This window comes from Lampris incognitus, chromosome 12 (assembly GCF_029633865.1).
Source record: "Lampris incognitus isolate fLamInc1 chromosome 12, fLamInc1.hap2, whole genome shotgun sequence".
NCBI lineage: Eukaryota > Metazoa > Chordata > Actinopteri > Lampriformes > Lampridae > Lampris > Lampris incognitus.
Window position 1 is genome coordinate 6,918,890 of NC_079222.1, and position 17,500 is coordinate 6,936,389.

The 17,500-nt window shown below is 48.9% G+C and overlaps 1 protein-coding gene across 1 annotated transcript in view; it reads left to right on the forward strand.

Annotated features, from left to right (window-relative positions):
• Positions 1–17,500, forward strand: part of vldlr (very low density lipoprotein receptor) — a 104,438-nt gene that overhangs the window by 35,654 nt on the left and 51,284 nt on the right. Inside the window, exon 4 of the mRNA XM_056291188.1 lies at positions 1,033–1,155. Coding sequence (XP_056147163.1) covers positions 1,033–1,155 — 123 coding nt within the window. The remainder of the gene's footprint in view (positions 1–1,032; positions 1,156–17,500) is intronic.

The window sequence follows — 17,500 nt, forward strand, 5'->3', positions numbered from 1 at the left end:
TTCATATTTCAATTCAGCTCAATTCAATTTATTGTCTTTAAGAACAATGTGGAGGCACATCTGGCTTCGCCGAACAGTGCAGGACAGACACGGACAAACATGGCAAACGTAGATATATACAGATGATACAGGGGGGCAACAGCTTGTGGAAAGAAGCTGTTTTTGAGCCTGGCAGTGCGGGCTCTGAGGCTCCTGTAGCGCCTCCCAGAGCGCAGGGGGGAGAACAGTCCATGGTTGGGGTGGGTGGGATCTCTGCTGATGCTCAGACCCCTTCGAAGGCGGCGTTTGTGATAAATGTCTTTTATGGCTGGGAGCTGGGTACCGGTGATCTGCTGGGCCGCCTGGACGACCCTCTGCAGAGCTTTCTGGTCTACTGAGGAGCAGCTGCCGTACCACACTGAGATGCAGATGGTCAGGATGCTCTCTATGGTGCAGTGGTAGAAGTTGGTGATCATTTCGGGGGGGGGTAGACGGGCGTTCCTCAGCCTCCTCGGGAAATGCAGGCGTTGCTGGGACTTTTTCACAAGGGCCTGGGTGTTCGTTGTCCAGGGAAAGTTCCTCACTGATGTGGACCCTAAGGAATTCCACCCCATTGATGTGTATGGGGGAGTGGCTGCAGCCTCTGGACCTCCTGAAGTCCACAATCAGCTCCTTCATCTTCTGCACATCGAGGACAAGATTGTTGGTAGTGTTGTTCGATGATTTAATCTGGCTGGCTTTATGTCAATGAGTGTCTTATGACGTCATAAGTATCAGAAATACAGAGAGGCTCTTTAGAAATGAGAAGCAAAAAAACTGAATTCTGTCTTCTTTTTTTCCCACTTTGTTTTCTCTGTTGAAAGGGACTGAACAAACTGCATGGTGAAGTGATTTCAGATATTAGTGTTTAGATTTTGGGCCAATGGTAACTTTTGTTTTCCCTGTTTTTTGTGTGAAATGGTCCATCAGGTGACTTTAACCCCTACCCTGGTCTTCGTCTCTTTAAGTGTAATACTAACGTGATCCTCCGTCTGTCTTCTGTCCTCCCTCCAGTGAAGAAGACGTGTGCGGCCGTTGACTTTGTGTGTCAGAACGGTCAGTGTGTCCCAAAGCGGTGGCACTGTGACGGAGAGCCTGACTGCGAGGACGGGTCCGACGAGAGCGTGGAAATCTGCCGTGAGTACTTCCTTCTCTGCACATGAACTCGGGCGTTTGGTTAAATTTGGGGGGGTTATGCAACTTTGCCTCTAACACAGGCATTTACAATAAGCGAGTCTTTATTTGCATACCACATAGTGTACAATTAAATACAATGCTTTCCACTGCAACAAGAAATGACAGAAACCGAACCCTAAAATCACCAAACATGCACTAATTAAATAATTAGACATTAGATTGTCAAGTTCCTATCAAAACTATTCTTACATAAAGGCCACAATTATATATATATATTTAGTGTTTCACATGAACTAAGTTCCTTTTTTAAGGCTGACTCAGAGCCCTGGGCCATAGGAAATAAGAATGGCCTCACCATGGGTTCTTCTTCTTGTCTTGGGGATGGATAAGACAGTGATGGTGAGACCTGAAGGCTCTTTCTGGACTATTTCTATGAAGCATGTCCTGTGTATATGCAGGCGCAAGTCCATGAATGGATCTAAAAACCAGTCAAAAAAAAAGGAAAATCTTGATCAATTCTTCAAGTGGAAGTACATGACTTCCTTTGCTTTAACTTATTATAAAGCGGGGTGTCCGGGTAGCGTAGCGGTCTATTCCGTTGCCTACCAACACGGGGATCGCCAGTTCAAATCCCCGTGTTACCTCTGGCTTAGTCGCCCATCCCTACAGACACAATTGATGGTGTCTGCAGGTGGGAAGCCGGATGTAGGTGTGTGTCCTGGTCGCCGTACTAGCGCCTCCTCTGGTCAGTCAGAGCGTCTGTTCGAGGGGGACGGGGAACTGGAGGGAATAGCGTGATCCTCCCACGCGCTACGTCCCCCTGGTGAAACTCCTCACTGTCGGGTGAAAAGAGGCGGCTGGCGACTCCACATGTATGGGAGGAGGCATGTGGTAGTCTGCAGCCCTCCCCGGATCGGCAGAGGGGGCGGAGCAGAGACCGGGACGGCTCGGAAGAGTGGGGTAACTGGCTAAGTACAACTGGGGAGAAAAAAGGAGGATATGTCATTTACCCTGAAGTATTTTTTGTAATTAACATCTCTTGGCCATCTCGTCGGCCTTTTAGGTTTGTTGTCCTGCAGTGACAAATCGCCTTTGGCTTCTCCTCGGGTAGCGAGGTGAACATAGGCAGGACGGATAAAAGCCATTCATAACACGCGCTGTGTAGTTGAGATGGCGGCCGCGCTCAAGAACCATCCAGAGGACTGGGAGTCTCTTTGTATGGTCGAAGAAGAAGGATTGAAAGAGAGCCCATCGGCCCCATGGTAAATCAGTATTACGGTGCTTATCTTGCGCAGCGTTCATATTTCATGGGTGGAAGCTGCTCTTGGCACCACCGTGATGGATATCCAGAGCTGGAGACTACGAGAAGACGTTCACAGGAGAGACTAAAGGGCCTCTTCGCCGCCATGTGGATTTTTTTTTTCTTTATGGTGGAATAAACACGCTTCATTTTCCTTGCTTAAGGTGGACTTCATTGCAGTAGATGTTTCTGATGGATGTGATTGGTTGTTTGTGCTTATGGAGAGATGTGATTGGTTGTTTCTCTGGGGCAAAACTAAAAAGGTTTACATGCGCTGGAGAATTTCGCTTACTGAACATACTGGCATGAGCATAAATGGGTCTGTGAGAGATTTATGAAGAGGAGGTTTATGGATGTGGTGAGGGAGGACATGCAGGTGGCTGGTATGGCAGAGGAAGATGCAGAGGACAGGAAGACATGGAGACGGATGATCTGCTGTGGCGACCCCTAACGGGAGCAGCCGAAAGTAGTTGGTTTTCGGTTTATCGCCCGTCCCCGATCCAAACACATTGGCTGTGTGATGTGGCCAGTCTTCCCCTGTGAAATGTGAGGCAGGACAAGGTTCTCATTGTAATTTTACTCTGAAGATGAGATGTGTTCGGTGTTCAGTGTGACAAAATGTGCAAAAAGTTGCAAACAAATGTTACTTGTTATGCAAGTCAATACCTCTCCTTCCTCTTTCAGCTGCTCCCGTTAGGGGGCGCCACAGCGGATCATCCATTTCCATCTCTTCCTGTCCTCTGCATCTTCCTCTCTCACACCAACCACCTGCATGTCCTCCCTCACCACAACCATAAACCTCCTCTTTGGCCTTCCTCTTTTCCTCTACCCTGATAGCTCCATATTCAGCATCCTTCTCCCAATATACCCAGCATCTCTCCTCCACACATGTCCAAACCATCTCAATCTTGCCCAAAGGAGTTGAATCAAGTGCAACTAGTGAGTCTCATCGCCAGCTAGTCAGACTAGCTTGGTCTAGTCAGAAAGGCACAAGCTGAGGAAGCCCCTTGGATGAGAGGCGAAACGTCTTCACGGATATATACCAAGTCCAGTTGCACTTGATCCAACTCCTTTGGATAACCATGACCTGGATGAATGAGAACATTCACAGACATCTCAATCTTACTTTGTCTCCAAACCGTCCAACCTGAGCTGTCCCTCTAATATACTTGTTCCTAACCCTGACCTTCTTCATCACTCCCAACAAAAAGCTTAGTATCTTCAACTCTGCCACCTCCAGCTCCAGCTCCTGTCTTTTCGTCAATGTCTCCAAACCATAGCTGGTCTCACTACCATCTTGTAAACCTTCCCTTTAACTCCCTGTTACTTTGAACAGTTGACCTCAAGTACAAGTAAGATCCAAGCCACTAACCGCTCTGTAGACCAGGAGTTCTGTTTGGGCCTTTAGGTCTCAGTCTTCAAAGACTCTCTTCCTGAGTCTGGTTTAAGTGCTACTGGCACAACTCAGGTGATGGTTGGCCTCAGAGTTGGTGTCAGCTTTTGAGGAGAGGAGGCTGCTGAGGTAGGGGAAGTGATCATGATTTTCAAGAATTTGGTTGTCCACTTTTATGGGGGGGGTAGATGGCTGGTTAGGTGGAGGTTGATATAAGACCTGGGTTTTCTTGATGTTTAGCGCTAGACCCAGGGATCTGTGTTCCTTGGCAAAGCCATTCAGAATGTGCTGCAGGTGTTCTGCGGAGCGTGCTGTGATGGCGTTGCTGTCTGCATACTGAAGCTCCATGATGGTGGTGTTGCAGAGTTTGCGCTTGGCCTTGGACCTATTAAGGTTGAAGAGCCTGCCGTCAGTTCTGTAGAGGATTGGGATCCCCTGTGGCAGATCTTCGCCATTGAGGTGGAATATGGCAGCAATAAAGAGGCCAAACAGGGTGGGTGCAATGATGCATCCCTGTTTGACCCGTTTCCACACTGGAGGGCTCTGACTCAGAGCTGCTGTTGCTGAGCACTGTGACTGACACGCCGTCATGTAGAAGTCTCAATATTCTGACGTATTTGTCAGGGCAGCCATATCTTGACTGTATGCTCCACAGAGCCTGGCGGTCTACTGGGTCAAAGGCCTGTCAGGTCTATGAAAGCCATGTACAAAGGCTGCCTTTGTTCACAGCATTTTTCCTGGAGTTGGAGTGCTGTAAATATCATGTCTGCTGTACTTCTGGATGGGCGGAAACCACACCGAGATTCTGGGAATACTTCCTCAGCCAGCGGTAGCAGTCGGTTTGCAAGGACGCGAGCGAGGACTTTGCCTGTCGTCGACAGGAGTGAGATGATCCTGTAGTTTCCATATTCCGCCTTGTTCCCTTTCTTGAATATGGCCACTATTAGAGCATCCCTGAGCTCTGAGGGAGGGTCTTCTTTTTCCCAGACCTTGAGGAGGAGGGTGCAGATGTTATACAGGATCTCTGGTCCACCTTCCATTAAGATCTCAGCTGGGAACCCATCTGGACTGGCGGCCTTGTTGTTCTTGAGGCTCCTCAGGGTGTCTTGAACCTCTATCATGGTGGGAGGTTCCCCAGTGTCTTTTCTGATGAGACTCTGGGGAATGTGGTCAACATTTTTAGTGAAATGAACAATGAATGTCTCTCCATGCTTGGTCACCCACATTACTAATGATCATGTATCTACCCTTTCTGCTGCGTAAATGTCTCATGAAAGCACCAATAGCCGTCCTCAAAATATCGATATTGTAATGATTCGGTTAAAGATGTTGTGCCGTTTGATTTTGTCAGCATCACCTGACCCTATGGCCAGCCCTGATCATGTAAAAGAGGAGTGCTGTAGAGGAAATGGTGGCGGAACGTAAGGATTTTTTTTTTCTCAAGCAAAAATCTGAACTAGCAGAAGATGATGTGGAAGAACTCCCGTCACAGGTTCAAGATTGTAGTTTCCTGGCTCCTGATTTATTCATTACAGCGAGATGGAGAAAGACGGAGCCAAAGAGAGAGAGACAGGAAAGACACGGACAGAGAAAAAGACATAAATATACAATGAAGGGGCGAGGGATAAAGAAGGAGACGGAATGAAACACGGAGGCAGCTGTTGCATTAAAACTACAAGCCCTGCAGCTGAGAACAAAAGCGTTTAAAGGACAAATAGATGCATGCATTCAGACAGATCACAAAGCCGCGTGCATGACTGGAGAGGGGCCTCTGCCAAGTGAACCATGTGAGCCTTGCACCGCCGTGACTTTCAAAAGTACTGCCAACACAACACGCCCATGTACGTGTGGACTGGGGACAAGTCAGCTGAGCTCTGTCAGTTGCGAGGGAACGTGCAGGGAAGCATTCTCTCACTGGGAGCGTTTTATTTTTTTAATGCATGGCGAACCCTGCAATGTAGAATAAAGGGTGGCGAACCCTGCAATATAGAATAAAGGGTGGCGAACCCTGCAATATAGAATAAAGGGTGGCGAACCCTGCAATATAGAATAAAGGGTGGCGAACCCTGCAATATAGAATAAAGGGTGGCTGAGCCTGCAATATAGAATAAAGGGTGGCGAACCCTGCAATATAGAATAAAGGGTGGCTGAGCCTGCAATATAGAATAAAGGGTGGCGAACCCTGCAATATAGAATAAAGGGTGGCTGACCCTGCAATATAGAATAAAGGGTGGCGAACCCTGCAATATAGAATAAAGGGTGGCGAACCCTGCAATATAGAATAAAGGGTGGCGAACCCTGCAATATAGAATAAAGGGTGGCGAACCCTGCAATATAGAATAAAGGGTGGCGAACCCTGCAATATAGAATAAAGGGTGGCGAACCCTGCAATATAGAATAAAGGGTGGCGAACTCTGCAATATAGAATAAAGGGTGGCTGAGCCTGAGGCTGTCTCAGATCCTTTCAGTGAGAGGGAACGACGTGAGTTATGTTTGGCTGTGTTTCAGTACAGTGAGTGTCTCAGTTCAGTGGGTGTTTCAGTACAGTGAGTGTTTCAGTACAGTGTCTTAGTACAGTGAGTGTTTCAGTACAGTGTCTCAGTACAGTGGGTGTTTCAGTACAGTGAGTGTTTCAGTACAGTGGGTGTTTCAGTACAGTGAGAGTTTCAGTACAGTGTCTCAGTACAGTGAGTGTTTCAGTACAATGGGTGTTTCAGTACAGTGTCTCAGTACAGCGAGTGTCTCAATACAGTGAGCGTTTCAGTACAGTGTCTCAGTACAGTGAGTGTTTCAGTACAGTGTCTCAGTACAGTGAGTGTTTCAGTACAGTGTCTCAGTACAGTGAGTGTTTCAGTACAATGTCTCAGTACAGTGAGTGTTTCAGTACAGTGTCTCAGTACAGTGAGTGTTTCAGTACAATGTCTCAGTACAGTGAGTGTTTCGGTACAGTGAGTGTTTCAGTACAGTGTCTCAGTACAGTGAGTGTTTCAGTACAGTGTCTCAGTACAGTGAGTGTTTCAGTACAGTGTCTCCGTACATTGAGTGTTTCAGTACAGTGAGTGTTTCAGTACAGTGTCTCAGTACAGTGAGTGTTTCAGTACAGTGGGTGTTTCGGTACAGTGTCTCAGTACAGTGGGTGTCTCAGGACAGTGAGTGTCTCGGTACAGTGGGTGTTTCAGTACAGTGTCTCGGTACAGTGAGTGTTTCAGTACAGTGTCTCAGTACAGTGGGTGTCTCAGTACAGTGAGTGTTTCAGTACAGTGGGTGTTTCAGTACAGTGTCTCAGTAGTGAGTGTCTCAGTACAGTGGGTGTTTCAGTACAGTGAGTGTCTCAGTACAGTGAGTGTTTCAGTACAGTGTCTCAGTACATTGGGTGTTTCAGTACAGTGAGTGTTTCAGTACAGTGTCTCAGTACAGTGAGTGTTTCAGTACAGTGTCTCAGTACAGTGGGTGTTTCAGTACAGTGAGTGTTTCAGTACAGTGAGTGTTTCAGTACAGTGAGTGTCTCAGTACAGCGAGTGTTTCAGTACAGTGGGTGTTTCAGTACAGTGAGTGTTCCAGTACAGTGTCTCAGTACAGTGGGTGTCTCAGTACAGTGGGTGTCTCAGTACAGTGGGTGTCTCAGTACAGCTAGTGTTTCAGTACAGTGGTTGTTTCAGTACAGTGAGTGTTCCAGTACAGTGGGTGTCTCAGTACAGTGAGTGTTTCAGTACAGTGAGTGTCTCAGTACAGCGAGTGTTTCAGTACAGTGGGTGTTTCAGTACAGTGAGTGTTTCAGTACAGTGAGTGTTCCAGTACAGTGTCTCAGTACAGTGGGTGTTTCAGTACAGTGAGTGTCTCAGTACAGTGAGTGTTTCAGTACAGTGTCTCAGTACATTGGGTGTTTCAGTACAGTGAGTGTTTCAGTACAGTGTCTCAGTACAGTGAGTGTTTCAGTACAGTGTCTCAGTACAGTGGGTGTTTCAGTACAGTGAGTGTCTCAGTACAGTGAGTGTTTCAGTACAGTGTCTCAGTACATTGGGTGTTTCAGTACAGTGTCTCAGTACAGTGGGTGTTTCAGTACAGTGAGTGTCTCAGTACAGTGGGTGTTTCGGTACAGTGTCTCAGTACAGTGGGTGTTTCGGTACAGTGTCTCAGTAAATGGGGGGTGTTTCGGTACAGTGTCTGTACAGTGAGTGTTTCAGTACAGTGTCTCAGTACAGTGGGTGTTTCAGTACAGTGTTTCAGTACAGTGGGTGTTTCAGTACAGTGTCTCAGTACAGCGAGTGTTTCAGTACAGTGGGTGTTTCAGTACAGTGAGTGTTTCAGTACAGTGAGTGTTCCAGTACAGTGTCTCAGTACAGTGGGTGTTTCAGTACAGTGAGTGTCTCAGCACAGCGAGTGTTTCAGTACAGCAAGTGTTTCAGTACAGCGAGTGTTTCAGTACAGTGTCTCAGTACAGTGAGTGTTTCAGTACAGTGTTTCAGTACAGTGGGTGTTTCAGTACAGTGTCTCAGTACAGCGAGTGTTTCAGTACAGTGGGTGTTTCAGTACAGTGAGTGTTCCAGTACAGTGTCTCAGTACAGTGGGTGTTTCAGTACAGTGAGTGTCTCAGCACAGCGAGTGTTTCAGTACAGCAAGTGTTTCAGTACAGCGAGTGTTTCAGTACAGTGTCTCAGTACAGTGAGTGTTTCAGTACAGTGTTTCAGTACAGTGGGTGTTTCAGTACAGTGTCTCAGTACAGCGAGTGTTTCAGTACAGTGGGTGTTTCAGTACAGTGAGTGTTTCAGTACAGTGAGTGTTCCAGTACAGTGAGTGTCTCAGTACAGCGAGTGTTTCAGTACAGTGGGTGTTTCAGTACAGTGAGTGTTCCAGTACAGTGTCTCAGTACAGTGGGTGTCTCAGTACAGTGGGTGTCTCAGTACAGTGGGTGTCTCAGTACAGCTAGTGTTTCAGTACAGTGGTTGTTTCAGTACAGTGAGTGTTTCAGTACAGTGAGTGTTTCAGTACAGTGAGTGTCTCAGTACAGCGAGTGTTTCAGTACAGTGGGTGTTTCAGTACAGTGAGTGTTCCAGTACAGTGTCTCAGTACAGTGGGTGTCTCAGTACAGTGGGTGTCTCAGTACAGTGGGTGTCTCAGTACAGCTAGTGTTTCAGTACAGTGGTTGTTTCAGTACAGTGAGTGTTCCAGTACAGTGGGTGTCTCAGTACAGTGAGTGTTTCAGTACAGTGAGTGTCTCAGTACAGCGAGTGTTTCAGTACAGTGGGTGTTTCAGTACAGTGAGTGTTTCAGTACAGTGAGTGTTTCAGTACAGCAAGTGTTTCAGTACAGCGAGTGTTTCAGTACAGTGTCTCAGTACAGTGAGTGTTTCAGTACAGTGTTTCAGTACAGTGGGTGTTTCAGTACAGTGTCTCAGTACAGCGAGTGTTTCAGTACAGTGGGTGTTTCAGTACAGTGAGTGTTTCAGTACAGTGAGTGTTCCAGTACAGTGTCTCAGTACAGTGGGTGTTTCAGTACAGTGAGTGTCTCAGTACAGTGAGTGTTTCAGTACAGTGTCTCAGTACATTGGGTGTTTCAGTACAGTGAGTGTTTCAGTACAGTGTCTCAGTACAGTGAGTGTTTCAGTACAGTGTCTCAGTACAGTGGGTGTTTCAGTACAGTGAGTGTCTCAGTACAGTGAGTGTTTCAGTACAGTGTCTCAGTACATTGGGTGTTTCAGTACAGTGAGTGTTTCAGTACAGTGTCTCAGTACAGTGAGTGTTTCAGTACAGTGTCTCAGTACAGTGGGTGTTTCAGTACAGTGAGTGTCTCAGTACAGTGAGTGTTTCAGTACAGTGTCTCAGTACATTGGGTGTTTCAGTACAGTGAGTGTTTCAGTACAGTGTCTCAGTACAGTGGGTGTTTCAGTACAGTGAGTGTCTCAGTACAGTGGGTGTTTCGGTACAGTGTCTCAGTACAGTGGGTGTTTCAGTACAGTGTCTCAGTACAGTGGGTGTTTCGGTACAGTGTCTGTACAGTGAGTGTTTCAGTACAGTGTCTCAGTACAGTGGGTGTTTCAGTACAGTGTTTCAGTACAGCGAGTGTCTCAGCACAGCGAGTGTTTCAGTACAGCAATTGTTTCAGTACAGCGACTGTTTCAGTACAGTGTCTCAGTACAGTGGGTGTTTCAGTACAGTGAGTGTCTCAGTACAGTGAGTGTTTCAGTACAGTGGGTGTTTCAGTACAGTGTCTCAGTACAGTGGGTGTTTCAGTACAGTGAGTGTCTCAGTACAGTGAGTGTTTCAGTACAGTGAGTGTCTCAGTACAGTGGGTGTTTCAGTACAGTGAGTGTCTCAGTACAGTGAGTGTTTCAGTACAGTGGGTGTTTCAGTACAGTGTCTCAGTACAGTGGGTGTTTCAGTACAGTGAGTGTCTCAGTACAGTGGGTGTTTCAGTACAGTGAGTGTCTCAGTACAGTGAGTGTTTCAGTACAGTGAGTGTCTCAGTACAGTGGGTGTTTCAGTACAGTGTCTCAGTACAGCGAGTGTCTCAGTTCAGTGAATGTTTCAGTACAGCAAGTGTTTCAGTACAGCGAGTCTTTCAGTACAGTGAGTGTCTCAGTTCAGTGAGTGTTTCAGCACAGCGAGTGTCTCAGTTCAGCGAGTGTTTCAGTACAGCGCTTGTTTCAGTACAGCGAGTCTTTCAGTACAGTGAGTGTCTCAGTTCAGCAAGTGTTTCAGTACAGTGAGTGTTTCAGCACAGTGATTGTTTCAGTACAGTGAGTGGGACTCCACGCAGTCGGAGCTCCAGTCAAGCACTGAAAGATTGGGTGAACGAATCTTTTTAGTGAACTGATTCAAATGTCGTCCATTTGCCCATCACTATTTTCTCTCTCGCTCTTGCTCTCGCTCTCTCTTTCTCACACTGTCTCTCTTTCTCTTTCTCACACTGTCTCTCTTTCTCTTTCTCACACTGTCTCTCTTTCTCTTTCTCACACTGTCTCTCTTTCTCACTCTTTCTCTCGCTCTCTGTTGCTCTCGCTCGCTCTCTCTCTCGCTCTCTGTTGCTCTCGCTCGCTCTCTCGCTCGCTCGCTCTCTCTCTCGCTCTCTCGCTCGCTCTCTCTCTGGCCTCCCAGTTTAGCGGCGTCGCTAACATGGGACACCTCTGGTCACATGAAAAAGGGCACTGGAAGGGCGTTACAGAACTGGCGCTGCTAACAGAAGTGACATCATTAGGGGTGGTGGAGGCTTTGACGGCCAGTTAAGGTTGTTGCAGGGAGGAGGTGCGCCAGAGTTTCCCTCCGTTAATGTTATGGCTAACACGGGGCAACGGCAAAAAGAGGATGGGAGGCCTCAAACCCGTTGGGGGGTGGGGGGGGGGCAGAGAGCGTGTACAGCTGTGGTGGTTTGTGAGGTGACATTTGTATGTTAGCTTAGTAAAATAGTTTGTTTTGTTTAATGAGGTGACTCTGTTCATAAAAACACATCAAACGCCTCCAACTGGTTTGAGTCATGTTCCCTCTGTACTGTCGAGCAGCCAGCATGGTAGGCTTCTGGACCAGCTCCCCTGTAACACCCCTGTGTATACACACACACACACACACACACACACTCATACTTAATCTCGCACAAGGAATTTCAGAAATCCCGTGTCGGGTTACTCACACAGAGACCTTGGGGCAGCTGCTGAGGCGGTGGAAACGATCCTCCTCCCCGCGGCGTTTCATCTTTCCCTCCTTTCGTTCTCTTCGACGGCTCGATGACACCCGGTGGAGGCTTGAGTCATGCTTCACATTCATGTGTCTGCGCGTCACGTGTGTTTGTGCGTCTGCTGGCGTCGAAGCGGTCGTGCCTGGAAGCCGTCCCCGCTGTTGTGGGGTGAAACCGGGGGTCTTGCCTGTGTATAAATTTGGATTCCTCAAGTGTCTGCCAGTATAGCCACGTTGCCGGCCAAGTGTTTTTATCTGTGCCAGCCGGCAGCGTGGAGGTGGTTACGCATGTGTGGTTGTGTGTCTGTCCGCAGATCTTCTCACAAACTACTGGACCTGTCGGCCTCAAGTTCTTTGTGCACAGTTATGACTCCGGTCGAGAACCTCTCTTTGGTTGCGGGGATTCAGAACTTGTGAGAAACGTAGGTTCCCGCCACCGCCGCTCCCTCTCTCCATTCCCCCGCTACCTCGCTCGACCGACGCTGCTCTCTGCCGCTGCCCGATCTGAGTCACCGTAGATGTGAGTCACGCGTGTCCACGGTTGGCTTGGATCGGGCGGCGACGGTGTATGTCTTGAAAGTGATGCTGCGTTCACGTCGACTGCGGAAGAGGGTAAATGGCGGGGCGTCCGGGTGGCGTGGCGGTCTATCCCGTTGCCTACCGACACGGGGATCGCCGGTTCGAATCCTCGCGTTACCTCCGGCTCGGGTGTCCCCTACAGACACAACTGGCCGTGTCTGCGGGTGGGAAGCCGGATGTGGGTGTGTCACCAGCTGCTGCTTTTCAGAGTTTCGCCAGGGGGGGGGACATGGCATGTGAGAGGATCACGCTGCCCCCCCCCATCAAGCGCCCCGACTGACCAGAGGAGGCGCTAATGCAGCGACCAGGACACATACCCACATCCAGCCTCCCGCCCACACTCGCGACCAATTGTGTCTGTAGGGACGCCCGACCAAGCCGGAGGTAACGTGGGGTTTCGACCCGGCGATCCTCATGTTGGCAGGCGACAGAATAGACCGCCACGCCACCCGGATGCTGGTAAAGGGCTCTGCTAGCTTGTTCGGTTATACCGCAACACGTTCACCTCCTTCTCGGACTAGCCGCCCCTCGCTCGGCTCCTCCACAGATGGCTGCTGTGATGAGTATGTGAAATCCTCGGCACAGCAGGGCGGCTCCCACACGAGTCTTAGTAAATCCACCGGCCGGGTCGGTGGATTAGCGGTCGTCTTCAAAATGCTATCGGGTATCTGTTCGTATTCAAATACGTAAAGCATCACAGTTGTGGTTTTAAGGCCTGTGCTCTTGTCGACTGTCCCGAATGTGAAGTGTGTGTGTGTGTGTGTGTGTCTGTGGACTTGGCGGTTGCAGGCGTGGCGGTAGCGGCGACCATGCAGCAGGGCTCTGCATAGATACCGCTGCTTTTACATCACGACTGTTTGACCAGCTGTTACACAGGATCTGGCAGCAGGAACTGGAACCTCGAGTCCTTGTGTGTGCGTGTGTGTGTGTGTGTGTGTGTGTGTGTGTGTGTGTGTGTGTCCCTTTAGTGTGCACATTCATGTCTTATCGTTTTCTTAGAGGAGGGCTTGTTTGGTTTGTGTGGAGGACCGGTCCTGTCCTACGTCTGCATGTGTTTGCAAAGCCTCAGTGAAGCGGTGAACCGGGGACATTTTTATTAGTTTCTCCTTTTTCTTTTTTTTGTTCGTTGATAAAACTCAGAGGTGGTTTTTTTAGTTCACGGTTAACCTTGAACAGACAACCAAGGTTTCATTTCACGCTTTAGATTTTGGCCCACCATGTTCTGTGCAGCTTAACATGTTGTGTTGGTGAAATAAAAATGATGGTGACGGGCGTGGGCGTGCCCCCCATCCACAGGGGTAGTGGTTGTGTCAGGAAGGGCATCCGGCGTAACATTTTGCTGAACCACTATGCGGATTGACAAGACCATACGGGATGGGCCGAGGCCCGGGTTAACAGCGCCCACCACAGGGCACCGATGGAAACTACAGCCCGCTGTGGCGACCCCTGAAGAGCAGGGAGCAAGCCGGAAGAAGACTTCATTCATTCGTTGGCCATTAGCCGCTTCTCCGGGGTCGGGTCGCGGTGGCAGCAAGCTAAGTAGGGCACCGCAGATGTCCCTCCCCCCAGCAACGCCCCCCCCCCCAGCTCCTCCTGGGGGACCCCGAGGCCTTCCTGGGCCTGAAAGAAGAAATGAAACAAAATTGTTTTTTCTCTCTTTCTCCTCTTGCACCCTTCAAAGGATATGGACTTAAATGAGTGTTAGGCTGATTTTATATTTGTAGTTTGTCCGGTACCGTTTGTTTTCCCACAGCCAGCCTGGCGGGACTGGTTAATCGTATTTACATTTACAAGTTGAACGAAGGCAGTTCAATGAGTTCATCCGGACATAACGTTTATCGAAACGTCGAGTCAGTTTTATTTGTGTAGCCCAGCGGTGGCTAGCCATGTGGCATGGAGAGCCACGTGCATGCACACCAGGTGACGTCACTGATACGTTCTTCCTCGTTGGTTTAAGGGGGTCCAGCTGCTATGAGAACCTGCATACACGTGGCTCTCCATGCCACGTGGTTAGCCACCCCTGGTGTAGCCCAGTATCACAAATGTGCCTCGAGGGGCTTTACAGCAACACAGCGTTCATCCCTCGTTTCTCTCTCAACTGACGTCGTGTCCCGATGAACTGCTTCACCTTTCTTTGGATTTCTTACCTGGGTTTACCTGGGCAGCTGGGATGGGCTCCAGCTTCCCCACGACCCTGAGTGGGGTAAGCGGTTTGGATAATGGAGTGGAGTTGCTGTGCGTGCTTAAAGACAAGTTGAAAGGACCTTCACCCCAAGAGTCAACGTAAAAACACGAGAGGCAATGTGAAGGGCGACGGTGCTTCATTTGTTAATGTTGAAGTGACGCAATCACATAGGACTCCTCACCAAACCTTGTGTAAACGTATAGAATGGTACACAGCTGCCCACTGTTTCTTGTGTGTGTGTGTATAGAGGACGGGTTCGATGAAGGGAATGAATTTTATTGTATGTACAGTGACAATAAAAGCACCTTCTTTAATCTCCTTAAATGGGAGGTTACGTCCAGTGACAAACATTGCATTTCTGCAGCGCAAGCGTAAAATTAAACTTGGCATATCTCGGTTTAATATGTGTTTTAAAGATTTTAGTAAACTATCAAGTCCTATTTTCATCTTGCATCATAACTAACGGGCTTTTCCAGTGTCGATCAATGACCTTGCACAATGTTGTTTTTCTCCAGGAGGGTTGCTGTAAGCTAACGGGGGAATTATGGGTAGATCTCTTAGGTATCCAAAGGAGTTGAATCAAGTGCAACTAGACTTGGTATATATCCGTGAAGACGTTTCGCCTCTCATTCAAGAGGCTCCCTCAGTTCGTGCCTTTCTGACTAGACCAAGCTAGTCTGACTAGACCAAGCTAGTCAGACTAGCTTGGTCTAGTCAGAAAGGCACGAACTGAGGAAGCCTCTTGGATGAGAGGCGAAACGTCTTCACGGATATATACCAAGTCCAGTTGCACTTGATTCAACTCCTTTGGATAACCATGACCTTGGATGAATGAGAACATTCACAGACATAGATCTCTTAGGGTTTACAAGATGGAGTCCGTGTCTCCGCAGCCATGCGCCAGAGCACGGAAGTTACAAACCAGCAGCCATGCCAGCTGACGTAGCCCACCATCTGTACTTAAGTCTTGCCCTTGCATTAGCTCCTTGGCCGTAGCTATCGTCACCGTGGTCACATCAGAACCCCTTAGGTGTCGGACTCCAAGATGTTTGAGCAAGGTTGAGGGGTGGAGCAGGGTGCAGGCCCAGGTGGAGAGAGGCCGGTGAGAGGTGTCTGTCAAACTCTTCTGCCCCAATCACGTCACGGATGAGCGTGTCCTGACAGATGGCCGCCCGGGAGGGATGGAAGCTTGTGCATTACATTGCCACCTGAGCTGAGAGTAGGTAGAAAGGCCTTGCCCTTGAGCAGTTGAATAATCTGCCCAGCAACAGGCTTGAAGAAGTCAAGCGCCTCACCAGGCGAGGGGACAAACTGCAAGAAATTGCAGTCACTGAACTCTGGGTGAACAGTGACGATGTCCGTGGCCTGAAGGAAGAGCCGGAGTATCTTGGAACGCAGCCATTGGTTCCACGAACTGTAAAGCCACATCTTAGCTAGCTGTTAGCTAATAGCATGCTGTTAGCTAATAGGGTGAACAGTGACGACGTCCATGGCCTGAAGGAAGAGCTGGAGTATCTTGGAACGCAGCCATTGGTTTCACAAACTGTAAATCCACATCTTGGCTAGCTGTTAGCTAATAGCATGGCTGCTAGCTAATAGCATGGCTGCCATGGAAGTATCAGTATTCAGCAGTTTGGGGATGTTCATTTTATAAGTAATTCGTTACATTACGACGCTACTGCTGTTAAAAGAAACAAGTTACTTGCAGCAGTACTTACTGAGAAAAGTAATGCGTTAGAGTACTTTAGCATTACCAAAGATGAAAACCTCTTGGAGATTCCTTGCGCATGTTGGTCATGTTGGTTATGTTGTCCCGAGGGTGCGTAGTCTGCTGTACGCCTACGTTTGAACGTATTGACTCTACCGTCATTGCGTAGCTTAGTCGACGGCCCGTAACCTGTAACGCCGCAGACTGACGACAGCAATGACAAACGCAGTATCCCCTCATCAGCGATTACGTTTAGTAAACGTACACACAGTAGATACCAAGGGTCGCTGCACTAGCGCCTCCTCTGGTCGGTTGGGGCGCCTGTTCGGGGGGGAACTGGGGGGGGGGTAGCGTGATCCTCTCACACTCTACGCCCCCCTGGCGAAACTCCTCACCGTCAGGTGAAAAGAAGCGGCTGGCGACTCCACGTGTATGGGAGGAGGCATGTGGTAGTCTACAGCCCTCCCCGGATCGGCAGAGGGGGCGGAGCAGCGACCGGGACGGCTCGGAAGAGCGGGGTAATTGGCCAAGTGTCATTGGAGAGAGAAGGGGGGGGAATCCTACAAAAAGGAAAAGACGAAAAGTTTAGGGAGGGACTTTGGGAGGAACAAAGGAGGAGAGGAGAGAATATTAATACCGACATCAATGAAGGAGGAGAGGAAAAGGAGGAGGAAAAGGAGAGACTTGAACTGATGGACAACAGAGGAAACAAAACTAATATCGATCCCATCAGATCCAGTTAGACCGGCCTCCAGCACCAGACCTCAGATTGATGCTGACCCCGGGTATCGATCTCTTCCGGAAGCATCGAGGTGGTTTAATCAAGTTCTTGTGGTTTTTGGTGTTGCTTGGTTGGACTAACAGATCCGTCCCCCATTAGCAACCCCCCCCCCATTAGAAGATGAACTGGTGTTTTGATTAAATTCTCTTTGAGCGAGTCTAACAGTTGGGACTGGTGGCTTTCAAATGAAGGAGGACAGGAAGTTGGAGCACAATTCGCAAGTCTTATTTTGCAGCGCTGCGCAATATAGTCGATGTAATGTTGGATGTGTTGATGTGGAACTAGTGTGTTGTTGGGTTGGGGTTCTCGTAATATGGTGGTATAACTTAAATGTTGTCATCCCCTGGTTTTAAACGAGGCATGGCAGTAAAGGGGAACAGTTCTGGGAACTTGCTCGACTGGTTCGGTGAAGAGTGGAGGGAGGTCTCTCCCTTCCCGGTCGCCATTCCAACATGTTCTTGTGTGTCTTTGTGTTATAAAAGCACCAGTAGTCATTTGACAAAATGTCCTTTTCATCCATACCGACGTAGTCGAGTCGAAAATTGTGACGTTCAGGGCGTCCAGGTGGCGTAGCAGTCTACTGCGTTGCCTACCAACACAGGGATCGCCGGTTCGAATCCCCATGCTGCCTCCGGCTTGGTCAGGTATGTGTCCTGTTCGCTGCACTAGCGCCTCCTCTGGTCGGTCGGGGTGCTTGTTCGGGGGGGGAGGGAGAACTGGGGGGAATAGCGT